The sequence below is a fragment of the Sinohyriopsis cumingii genome, chromosome 10, assembly GCF_028554795.1.
Source record: "Sinohyriopsis cumingii isolate HCF-2022 chromosome 10, ASM2855479v2, whole genome shotgun sequence".
In the NCBI taxonomy this organism is placed as follows: Eukaryota; Metazoa; Mollusca; class Bivalvia; order Unionida; family Unionidae; genus Sinohyriopsis; species Sinohyriopsis cumingii.
The window spans coordinates 118,533,564-118,547,190 of NC_142970.1; the positions used below are offsets into that span (position 1 = coordinate 118,533,564).

General features: G+C 36.6%; 1 protein-coding gene across 2 annotated transcripts in view; it reads right to left on the reverse strand.

The window, feature by feature from the left end:
• Nucleotides 1-13,627, reverse strand: part of LOC149791097 (alsin-like) — a 239,562-nt gene that overhangs the window by 89,631 nt on the left and 136,304 nt on the right. For both annotated transcript variants that reach the window (XM_089973014.1, XM_089973013.1), the window contains 3 exons: nt 5,711-5,781; nt 3,707-3,773; nt 2,915-3,114 (listed from right to left, as the gene is read on the reverse strand). In XM_089973014.1, the coding sequence (XP_089829140.1) occupies nt 2,915-3,114; nt 3,707-3,773; nt 5,711-5,781 (338 nt within the window). The remainder of the gene's footprint in view (nt 1-2,914; nt 3,115-3,706; nt 3,774-5,710; nt 5,782-13,627) is intronic.

Below are 13,627 nucleotides of genomic sequence, written 5' to 3' on the forward strand. Positions count from 1 at the left end.
CAATTAGAAAATGAGACAATGTATTTCTTACTGCCTCATGACTATATCAGTGTCATATACCCAATTAGAAAATGAGACAATGTATTTCTTACTGCCTCGTGACTATATCAGTGTCATATACCCAATTAGAAAATGAGACAATGTATTTCTTACTGCCTCATGACTATATCAGTGTCATATACCCAATTAGAAAATGAGACAATGTATTTCTTACTGCCTCATGACTATATCAGTGTCATATACCCAATTAGAAAATGAGATAATGTATTTCTTACTGCCTCATGACTATATCAGTGTTACCTACTCAATTAGAAAAATGAAACCAAATTTAAATGTAGTGGTTTAACTATGGAAATCCAATGTAACAATTAATGGCATTCACATTAAAATAGGTGATAGCCAAAAGTTATGGCAGCAGGATATTTTTAAGTGGATCTTTCAATTACAAACACAAAGTTATAAACTTTAAATGTTTTTAGAAATAATAGTAGTAACTGTTTAAGAAGAAACAAATACATGATTTTTTTTTTTAAAAACGTTTTCAAGGACACCATTCAATACCCATGTAGTAAGCAATTCCATTACTGAAACAAAATTGTATAAAGTACACAACTGGTAGACACAAAATTTGAGAAAGAATTAAACAGGAACAAGGCATTGAATCAGGAATTAGAAATTAAGCTTAATGATCAATTGGGAATATTCTAAAACAGACGATTAATGTCAAGCATTACAATGAAGTTTCAATACTAGTTTGACTTGTGTTTATTGTTTACACAAAAATGTTATTTTGATGACCTGCGATGACGTAAAAACTGCAAAGGTTATAGCAATGGTGTGTGTGCATGTGATTTGGATTTTTAACACAGCTTTAACAATTTTTCAGTCATATTGCTATGATGTCTGCAGTGTGGCAGTTTACAGTGATGTCTAGCACTGAGGCATCATGCCACAGACATGCAGCAAGATGTCACACCCTGTCACATTATCCTGAATTCAGACCACCAGTCCAAACACTAACCTCTTAATGCTGAGTGCCTAGCAAGGCAGCTGTTAGTACCATTTTATAAGTCTTTGCTATGACTCTGCCTGGGTTCAAACTCACAATCTCCTGCATCTAGGGCAGACACTCTAACCATCAGACCACCAAAGCAGTCTTATAACAATGGTAAAGAGTCGGTTAAATAAAATGACAAAACATAGATCTATTTATTTTTTTAAATTAGCATTTCTATTGGTGAGGCTGTGCACCTGCTCCACATGACATATGAGGTACATTTATGTTTGAGTTAATTTGTTCACAGGATAAGTGCACTATTACAAAATCATTATTGTGTTTGACCTTGAACTTATATCATGGATATAAAATAAATGAGCTTATCTCATACATTGTCAAGATATTTCCACATGCCAAGTTTAATTCATAATAATTATGTTCTTTAAAGTAAGCCTCAATTTGATGTAATTTTCAGGTATGTCCACCTAATGGGTTTATTAAACATCCATTCATACAATTTTGTGCAACAACAGCAGTGTCTTTGGTGAATGCTTCTTTAACAAGACAACATTGATTCCTTTCTCCTCAATCATCTACAATTTAAAGACCAAAGAATGCTTCTGCTTGAACAACAAAGATTCCTGTTTCTGCAGAGACTATTCTATAAATTTAGAGACCAAACAAACAATGCTTTGAGGGAACAAATCAAAAATGATTCCTTTCTCTGCTGAGACTACTCTACAAATTTAGAGACTGAACAAACAATGCCTTTGATTCGACAAAACAAAAGTGATCCCCTATTCCCAAGTAACGTATCTACAGGTCTGAGTCCTGATAAAGAAATGCCATTTTTGTTTTACAGAATGACATAATCCTAATAATGCCATATTATATTTCAGTACAGACATCATAAAAATAAGGCACTTAGTAGTGACATAATTTCAAGACAATTATCACTTACATATTGTCAATACAATTAACAATTACATACTGTCATAATAATTCACAGTTCTATACAATTATAATAATTCACAGTCATACAGTCAAGGTAATTACCAGTGATATAACAGTCAAGGCAATCATCAGTTATATAACAGTCATGAAAATGAGCAGTGACATACTGTCAATACAATTAGCAGTGAAATACTGATAAGACAATTAACAGTGACATACTGTCAAGACAATTTGCAGTGGCATTCTATCAAAACAATTGGCAGTTACATAAATGTCAAGACAAGTAGCAGTGACATACTCTCAAGACAATTAATAGTAGCATACTGTCAAGACAATTAACAGTAAAATATACAGTCAAGACAATTAACAATAACATGCTGTCAAGACAATTGAAAGTGAAATATATAATCAAGACAATTAACAGTGAAATATACAGTCAAGACAATTAACAATAACATGCTGTCAAGACAATTAACAGTGAAAAACTGTCAAGACAGTTAAAAGTGACATACTGTCAAGACAATAAGCAGTGACATACTTTCAAGACAAATATCAGTGAAATATAGTCAAGACAATTAGCAGTAACATACTGTGAACATAACAGTGAAAAACTGTCAAGACAATTAAAAATGACATACTGTCAAGACAATGAGCAGTGACATACTATAAGACAATTAGCAGTGAAATATCCTATCAAGACAATTAGCAGTGAAATATCCTGTCAAGACAATTAGCAGTGATATATTCAAAACAATGAGCAGGTAAATATATAGTCAAGACAATTAGCAGTAACATACTTTCAAGACAATTAGCAGTGACATACTTTCAAGACAATTAGCAGTGACATACTTTCAAGACAATTAGCAGTAAAATATACTGTGAAGACAATTAGTAGTTACTGTCTATGAAACACAATAAGAATATAAGCAGTTATGTACTCTCAAGACAATAACAGTTACACACATTCCATGCATGGTGCCACTTATCCAGTATCCTGTATAGACTGCATCTTTGTTTGGACCAGGTTTAGTGAAAGTATGCGTCCCATATCTGATGACAGGGGGTGTCAGTCTATCTGAACTGGTGTGGCGGGACTCCGGTAATGGCTTATGGTCAGCCAGAACTTTACTGATGGCTGAATTCAATGACATCAACCACTCCACCTGAAAATATTCAAAAGAAGTAGCAACTGGAAAAATTTGAAACATTACCTGGATGTGTTCTGAATGCATTATACTCTTTGTCATAGTGATAATATTATCAAATGGAACTTTAAAACAGTCCCTTGATGTGATGCAAATAGTACACTTTGTCATAGTCACTCTGATATCCTATGGAACTTTATAATAGTCCCTTGATGTGTTCCTAATATACAATGCTTCGTCATAGTCACACTGTATCAAATGGAACCTTCAAACAGTCTTTGGATGTGTTTCTAATAAACAATGCTTTGTCATAGTCACACTGTATCAAAAGGAGCCTTCAAATAGTCTTTGAATATGTTCGTAATACTCATTACTTAACTATATTTATACCTACAGATTTGTTGATATCTCACCTTCATCCATGCAATGATGAGCTTTGTTAATATCTCACCTTCATCCATACAATGATGTATTACCACTGTACCAGGCAATACAAAACATATCTTGCTGATGAAGAAAAAAACTGTGTCTATTGCTCTGCTGACTGCTTCATCATGATAATGCTGGCAAAATAATGTAATAATCAAAAACAATAGATTAATGAAAATACCTTGGCAGCTGATGATGGAGCACTCATAGTCAAGGTCTCCTCTGGAGTCTTCATTATTATCAAATTTCTAAAGAAAAGAAAATAGAGGAGGTAATTCAGTTGAAATATCTGAGTGTGAGGGGAAGATAATCAAACAATTTTGAGGTTAAAAAAGGTGAAGACAAGTGTTCTGCAGAATGTGGTGTGTTTCCTATGAACTATGTTAGAGTTTATGATAGGAGGCAATTCAGGTGATATGGTTATCTGAGTGAGAACTGCATTTTCAGGGTCCATGATGGGAGACAATTAAGATGAAATGGTCATATGAGTGTGAATTGCACTGCCAGGTTCCATTCTGGGGTGGGGGCAATTCAGAGAAAATAGTCATGCCAGTGTGAACTACATTGTCAGGTTCCAATATGGGGTCGGGGCAATTCAAAGAAAATAGTCATGCCAGTGTGAATTGCATTGTCAGGGTCCATTCTGGGATGGGGGCAATTCAGAGAAAATAGTCATGTCAGTGTGAATTGCACTGTCAGGTTCCATTCTGGGGTGGGGGCAATTCAGAGAAAATAGTCATGTCAGTGTGAATTGTATTGTCAGGGTCCATTCTGGGATGGGGGCAATTCAAAGAAAATAGTCATGTCAGTGTGAATTGCATTGTCAGGTTCCATTCTGGGGTGGGGGCAATTCAGAGAAAATAGTCATGCCAGTGTGAACTGCATTGTCAGGGTACAATATCCATGCTGGAGCTCAATCCAGGCAAAACAGTCACCACAGTATCTGCTATTTCACCCAAATATGCCAAAAAAGTAAAGATGACTATGCATTTTCCTGAGTTTTTCCACCAACTCTCAGTTCCAATTTCAGGCGACCAACCCTAAAGTCCCTTTTTCAGGCCAGTGAATGCTTTTTGTACAACTGAAAACAATATCAACTCATGTGTGCATTTTACATTCATCCAACTGCCTCAGCACTAAATAATATGGGGCCCCGAGTAGCTGAGTTGTCTAAAGCGCTCTCCATCATGGATCACTGCCATCTCACCTCTTTCTGCGTGGGTTCGAGTCTCGGGCTCGGTCAATGAGGATATGTGAGAAAGCTTGCCGATAGCTTCTCTTGGGTCAGTGGTTCTTTCCGGAGTTCTTCCTCCACCGTTAATACTGGCCACCATGTATAGCCTATCGTGTGCTGAAAAATACAGCAACAACAACAACTAAATAATATACTTGTGTTGCTGTACCGTAAACCAAATCAAACAGTTTTTCTGTCAATGATCAAATGCAAAACAGTTTCAAGGTAGTATGTTGTGCTTTGGGATAACTTTTCTGCTAAATGAATGATGTTTAAATCTGCAGATTAAAGATTTGTGCTGGAAATTGTCATGTAGCTTGATGAAGTTTTAGAAATTCCAAGCATCTGCAGCCACTTAGAAATTATTTCTCTATGAAGGTTCAACTCATTTCAAGCAAGAATATACAAATTTATTGTATATTTGATGCAGAAAGAGCAGCAGTTGTTGTTGTTGTTGGCAGGTTTAATGCCATTTTTCAGCACAAGATAGGCTATACATGGCGGCCAGTATAATTGGTGGAGGAAGAACCCTGGAAAACCACGGGAAGAACCACCAACCCACGAGAAGCTACTGGCAGGCTTTCTTATGTACCAACGTTAGCCGAGGCTGAGACTCAAACTCATGCAGACAGAGGTGAGATGGCAGTGATCTGTAACAGTGAGTGCTTTAGACCACTCGGCTGATCGGGGCCCCTCAGCAGGAAAAGACTTGTACCTGGGTACCATCATTAGCATTACAAATATTATTCTGACTGAAACAAAGAAAAATTTTACATATTCATAAAGTTTAAAAACAAGAGCTCCTTGAAGGACCTGATGCTCTGCTAACCAAACTAAATGTCCAGGAATTCAGTATAGGAGCATACCTCCTAGCTACAAATCAATACATCTTCTTGTAAACAAATAAGTTTTGCTTTGAACAATAAACATAAAACATATGACAGTTCTTACTTCTGGCTATCAGACTCAGTTGAGGTCTCTATCCAAACCATTTCCAGTGGATACACCTGACTTGTGGAATTCTGTCAAAATAATAGATAAGTAAGCCCAAATATTGTATATAAGAAACAAAATGTGTCCAAACCAAAGCAATATTAATAGTCACATACTTTTGGAGATTTATAAACATTTGTGGTTATTTTCTGAGAGTATATACCAATGGTGACCTTCGGTGTGTCAGCAGACCAGACAACATGTTTTTATTTTCTTTTGCAAGCTTACAAACAATTCAAGCTGAGATGCTAAAATCAGCTATAATCATAATTCAGTTAGATAATCCTAAATCCCACCTAAATCTACCATCCTAATTCAATTAGATAATTCTATATCCTACCTTAATTTACAATAATAATTCAATTAGGTAATCCTATAGCCTACCTAACAAATAATAATGCAATTAGATAATCCTACATCCTACCTAACTCTACAATAATAATTCAATAGTAAATCTTATATCCTACAAAGTCTACAATCATAATTCAATTATATAATCCTATATCCTACATGACTCTACAAATCAGTTAGATAATCCTATATCCCATCTAACTCTTCAATCTTAATTCAATTAGATAATCATATATACTACTTAGCTCTACAATCATAACTTAGATGTTTAATCATATATCCTACCTAACTCCAGCAGCAGGGAAGTCGTACAGACCAGGTGGCTCAGATAAATTTAAGCCTCCCACACAAACTTTATCCGTAGAAGCCTCAGAAAGCAGAAATAACGCCTCCTGCGCAAATTAATCCGCAAAATTCCGACCCAAAGTGCATTTTTAGGCATAAAAAAAAACAGCATTTTTTTGGGGGGGGTATTGTAAAATTTATTTGTGCCATAATGAATTATGGTGGGTTGTAATTTTATTTCACAATAAAACAATATAGTTGAAAATAAGATGAGTCGAAAAGTTAGCACAGTTGGAGAACCTCATTCTGCCAGATTAGCGCGAGAGTAATTAGCGGCATTAAAGAAGTTCATTCCGACAAAACGATTATTTAAGAGAAATGTTCGTAGTTACGAAGATATGCAGCATGGAATTTCCGAAACTTCGGCAAAATGGTTGAAGCCAGTGACCGGAACAATTGAGCAGGTTGTATATGGCGACGAAAAAGATCCAGATGCCAAAAAACGTGGAATATTTCCTATGTTGAAAGGTATTGAGGATCAATCACGAACATTACCCGAGCGATTAGCAATAGCAGCAGCGGCGCAACAACTTGCAATTGATGATGGAGGACAACCTGGAGGAAAAAAACCTGGAGGAAAACCTTTAATGATAAAAGGAAAGTTTAATATTGAGAATTTAAGAGAAAATTTCACCGATGATGGATGGGAAATAATATCGCGGCCCCTCTCGACATTGTATAATATAGATGAGATTGGCCAATTTGCGGAGGAATATTTTAGTAGTCGAACTGAATTTTTGACTGCAGTGGGGAAAAAAAGATATGCAACTCGCGATAGTTGGTATGATATGGTATATAAAATTTACACACAAACAACATCAATAAGTAAGACAGCGGATCCGCGTTACAGAAGATTTTTAGAAACGGCAAGAGATACACAAAGATATAATAAGCAAGAGGCGGAAGAAAGAAAACAACTGGAGAAAGAAAGAAAACAACAGGAAAAAGAAGAAAGAAAACAACTGGAAAAAGAAAGAAAACAACAGGAGAAGAAGGAAAAAACTAAAAAACGAGGGAGAAAAGAAACATCACAGGAAGATATTCAACCACAGGAGCCAATATTTCAACCAGAGGAATTAGGAGCTAGACCAAAAGAAAGAACTCCACCTCAGAAAAAGGAAAGAAAACCAAAAAAGAAAAAAGATCAGAGTGATGAACCGATAATTGTACCCGAATATAAATCATCACCGGCTAGTAGTGTGTTTAAAATTGATCCTAGTGTAACAGCGGATAATTATTTGAATACAAACAGGTTGTATTTACTTGGCGACTATGATTCAGTAGTTCAAATAGCTGCGGATGATTCTACGAAAAATAAAAGATTCTTTTTGCGAAAAGAATTTGATGCTGATAAAGTTAACACACTTGATTGGTATGCGATGATGTATTTTGGTAGTTTAGGAAAACCAGTAAGATATTCCGATGAAGATTTTGGGAAATTTTCATCGGATGTTGGTAATTACAGAATAAAGTTATCAGAGGGAAAAGCAAGAGCATCAACTTTAATAACACCTAAAAAAGATAGTCCTGAAAAGTTTAGTCCTAAAAAATTTTATAATCCCACAGAGGAAATTATTTCTAAATTAACATACCCCCCGCTTGTAAAATCACTTGAAGAAGTTTCTATTTTACAACCATATGCTCCTCTTGAAAAGGCTGCTATAAGCCCATATCTTACTATAAAGGATAAATATCCTAAACAAGATAGTCCTATAGGGGATTCGCCACCGAAGTCATCGTCGTCAGGGTTATCGTCGTCAGGGACATCTTCATCGCCGTCAGACGAAATATTTTACTCAACGCCATTGGAATCTCCAGAAACAAAAAAAACAGGAAGCGGATATTCAGTTTGTCCCGATAGTGTTGTCAACGATGTATCTCGCCTCGAAGTATTAATCGGAGGAAAACGAGCCGGAAATAACTCTCGTGAGATAGTCAACGAAGCATCAGATATTTGTCAGCGATTATTCCGTGGTGGTATCATCGATTCTCATATTTATAAAGAGTTTGTCGATGAACTCATCGATTAAATCAATACAATTGAAATAACATGATTATTCATAAACATCAACGCAGACCTAATCAGGTCCGCATAGTAAACTCTCGATTGCCAGTGTACAAATATATTCACGGCAATGGATTCGGCGATATCATTGGAAGTCTCGTTACTCGAGTAATACCTAAAATTGGACCAATGGTAAAACAACTAGGATTGAAAGCAATAGGAAAGATTGGTGAGACTGCTGTTTCTGGTATCGGTAATTTGGCCAGTAAAGGCTTCAACGCTATCAAAAATAAAATATTAAGTTTAGTACGTAAAAAGCAACCCGTCAAATTACCTATTACCAGAGAAATGCCACCTGAAGTCAGTAAGGCCATAAATGATGCGGCAAATAAAAAAATAAATGATCTAGCACAGGAAGCTGCTATAACAAATCTAGCGCAGGAAGTTGCTAAGACAAATCTAGCGCAGAATGTTGCTAATACAAATTTAGCAAATACAAGTTTTGTTTCAGGTAGTGGTCTTCGTTTTAGACGATATTATTAATAATAAATGTTCGCACAAGTGTCAAATGAAGTATTTGACATGGATGAACCAGTAGGTAGGGATACATCAGTGCGAGATTTCCAGTATTTCTCGTACGATGTAGTTGAGCCAGATTCAAGAAATCGAAAGGAAATTCAAGTCCACGATACAACAAGATATTTTCTTCCATCTGAGGCGTATATCGAATTTGTTGGAAAAATTGTAAAGGCAGCTGATGGTACCAACTACGATGCGGATTTTGGTGTTGGGTTTGTCAATAATGGTATCATGGCATTATTCAAGAATGCCACTTACATGATTGATGGAAGAGAGATTGAATCAATTACGAACAACGTTGATATAGCAACGACTATCATAGGTCTAGCAAGATACTCGGATGATTTTACCAGATCAGCCGGTCCTAGTATGATGTTTGCCAAGGATAATTCCAACTACCCTGAACATTTACCATTTGATATTGGTAGACCGGTAGACCCCGCTGGCGCCCCCGCTGATGTTCGTTCAGCGATGATTGCCCCCAATGGCAATTACAATCTTGGATTTGCCATAAGAAAAAATATGTTGAAGGGAGATGAACGAAAATTCTCCTGTGCAATTCCATTATCTCATATTTTTCGATTTTGCAGACATTTCAGAAAAGTTATTTACGGAGCGAAGCATACGATATCTTTCGTTCGAGATGCCAATGATGACAGAGCCATTTGGAGAGATCCTGGTGATCCTGGTAAAGTTGTCCTTGAAAAAATTACCTTGTGGATGCCAGCAATAGTTCCATCGATGATCATAGAAGAAAAATTATTATCATTTATGAATCAAGGAGGAAAATCCATCATGTCTTGGTTGACAACAATGACTGACTCCTACGAAAATGTTAATATGGACGGAATTTTTACCTGGCGAATTGCGTCACAGCAGGGCTCTTCCGCACCTAGACATATCTTTGTTGCCCTGCAAAGCATGATTAGAGACGATCAAAATCACAGTAACATGATATTCGATCGATTCGAGGCAACAAATGTATCGTTGAGAATAAATGGCCAACAGGAGCCATCCGAGGAAATAGCCATCGATTTTGAGAACAATTCGACGGCACGTGCATATCATCGATTACTAAGTTTTATGGGACGTGATCAAAATATTGATACCGGATTGTAAATATCACAGTTAGATTTTAATACTCTCTATCCCATCTATTACTTTTCCCTGGAACATCTCGATTTGGTAAAGCAGTCGGTTGTTGATATTCATTTCAAAGCCAGAATTAACACAGGAGGACCAGCAAGAGCAATCGCGGTTATTCTTAGTGATAGAACAATGATCCTGGAGGGTATCAGTGGTAGAATGAGAGTTATCGATGCACCCGTAGAGAACATGTAATAAATTCTAAATTTAGATTAAGTGATTATTAATATGCCATACGATCACGTCAGCGTAACTCTGACCCCGGGTCAGGTGAAAAAACTTCATGCAGCAACAACAGCACGACGAGGTTTAAGTTTAACCTTAAAAAGTAATCAACTTCACGGTGGACCTAACAAACTATCGTTAACTAAAAATCAACACGGACATTTCACCAGAGCCAGATCAGCAAATACTGGTATTCGCTTGAATCTCTCGATAGGTGCAATCAGAGATATGATCAAAGTAGGTGGTATTTTTCCTTTATTCGCCGCTATTCCAGGATTAATAGCTGCAGCGGCCCCCATGATTGCAAAGGCAGTAGGATTAGGTGCACTTGGTGGGATAGGTAACGTATTAGGAAAAAAGATCGTCGGAGGAAGATATCGCAAAAAAAAGGGAGGATTTCTCTTCCCCTCTCTTCTCGCAAAATTGTTGCAACCACAACAAGGATCCGGTCTTTACCTAAGACGACCCCCGTACGGATCCGGTCTAAGTCGAGCCTACCAGCCTCAAATTTAGATTTAATAAGTGAAGCAAAAAAAAAGAAAATAAAATTTTTCAGGGGTGTATTTATGCGAGATCAACTACCAGATAAACCAAATCCTACCGAGACAGGAATAATAAACCTCGATAAAAATTCCGGCCCTGGCACTCACTGGGTTGCGTATGCGATTAATCCTCGCGAAGTTATTTACTTCGACTCATATGGATTAGCACCGCCAAATGAATTTATCAAATACGTGTCAAAACTAAAACTTCCGGTTTGGTATTCAACACTTCCAACACAAACATTAGCGGATCCACCAATATGCGGTCCAGAGACAATTAACGTCCTTGATGCAATTTCAAAATCATCCAACTCTTATCGCAAAATTTTATTTGAATATACCGTAGATAAATATCATGGTTGACATTTACGGTAGATCTCTCTTCAGAAAAGAAAAAAAAGACGCAGTCGACATCGATACATCAAAGTTTGCAACCAAGAGTGATATTAACAATCTTTTATAACTGTCAGAGGTGGATCCTGGCGAAGTTGCTGTATTTCAAAATACAGAAGGGCGATTACAAACTAGCAACGTTAAAATAACTGATATAATCAAGCGAGACGAATACCGCGATCACATTAGTCAATTTACTCGCCAATCGGAGATGGTATTAAAATCTATTGCTGATATCGCCGATATTATAGCAAAGTTACCCCTTAAGGCCGATAAAGCGTTACACGACGATCTTCAAGATAGAATGACAAAAAGACTTAACAGGTTAAATAACGACCTTAAAAAACTTGACGATGTTTTAGATAAATTTAGCAAAAAATTTGACGAGAATATAAAAACATCCATTGATACTTCCTCCGCCGCAAACGAACTAGCAAATAAGAAAGCCGATCAAGCATCACATGACGATCTTAGCGAGAAAATAAAAAAAATCAACGAGGAAATTACTAATATTCTTGCCGAAATTAACGAAGTAAATATCTCGATGAGTCAGAAAATCGATAAAACATCAATCGACGATCTCAACAAAAAAATAAAAAAAATCAACGAGGAAATTACTAATATTCTTGCCGAAATTAACGAAGTAAATATCTCGATGGGTCAGAAACCATCGATCGACGATCTCAACAAAAAAATCAACGAGGAAATTATTAAACTCGGTAATGTTGTTGTTCCTGAATTTACCAAGGGGATTAACGTGATGCAAGGACAAATAAAATCCATCAACGATGAAATTAACGTGGTACGTGAATTGGCTCGTCAAAAGTTAGATACATCAACGTACGACGGAGAAATTCGAGATTTAAACACGAAACTTCTTGCTGCAACAGCAAAGATTGACCAATCCGCCGATAAAACTGATCACGCCACTGACGTAAAGCAATTAGGTAAGGAAATTGACGATATCAACACAAAAATATCGTCAATGAACCTTGGAAAATTATCGCGAATTTCGATACCAAAAAAAGTAGAAACAAAAAATCTTACCTGTAGTGTACCATTTGTGGTAGAGACATATAAGGGTATATGGACACCTGGGGTTGACCCATTTCCCCTTCAAGCGCCAATTACGGGTATGTATCGAATATATATTATCTCCAGGATAAAATTCAATGCAAAAACCAGTAATGCATATTTCGTTGAATATTATCCCGGTTTTATTATTACACCCTTAAATGAAGGGCAAGTATTTTTCATCAGACTGGAACCACCAGATAGAACCATAACAAAACCAATTCATTTTTTTGTAGTTTTCGAATATTTATCCGAATCACCCCCGGATCATGAAAAGTTATTTTTCTATGTTGATTTGGAATTATAAATAACTAATAAATGACCGCATCGGATTACCGATATAATCAGGCGCGATCATGGCAGGATTCGTTGCGAAAACAACTTGACGATTATCAAACAAAAATAAATAAATACCAGCGCAAATTAGTTATCATTGATGTTGCAGTGTACGCGGTATCGGCCGTGGTCGCTGGTGCAGGAATAATTCTATCCGCGGTAACAATGATAGCGCCAATTGCAGCAACAATAATAATCTCGTCAACAACAGCAATCGCGGGTGTTCTTAATATCATCGCGAAAAAGATATCCTCGTGCACAAGTGAAAAATTATCATCATATAAAAATAAACTTGCTAAAATCAATGACGCGTACTCGAAATTATCATTGTTACTTTCTGAAAGTCTCAACGATGGTATTATATCCGATCTAGAATTTTCTTCAATGATTAGTATTTACTCGGAGATTGAACAAATGAATATTAATAATGTCCGAGCTAGCCCAGATCGTGACAAACACGACACCGCCGACAACAACGTTAATATCGTTAAGTTCAACGAAACCCGAGTTTAGTATTAATTTCTCAACACCAATTAACGTTAACGAAATTGCATTAACACAATTGCGCGTCTACAATAGCTGGCCTAATGTTAGATCGAAATCATTCGGTAATTTGATGCCAAATAATTCACTTGTTTTTGCAAATAAAAATAAACCCGATGGAACACCCGATTGGATCGTCGTTGGTATACCAACGGGCAGTTATGAAATTGATCAGCTGAATAATGAGTTTACCACTAGAATATCAAATTTAACCGGCGATGCTACTCCGGGAATAAAGATATCTTCACATGATCCAACACTATCGTCAATGATAGAAGTGAAATCACCGTACGTGGTAGATATTTACCAATCATCGATCAGGAATATATTAGGTTG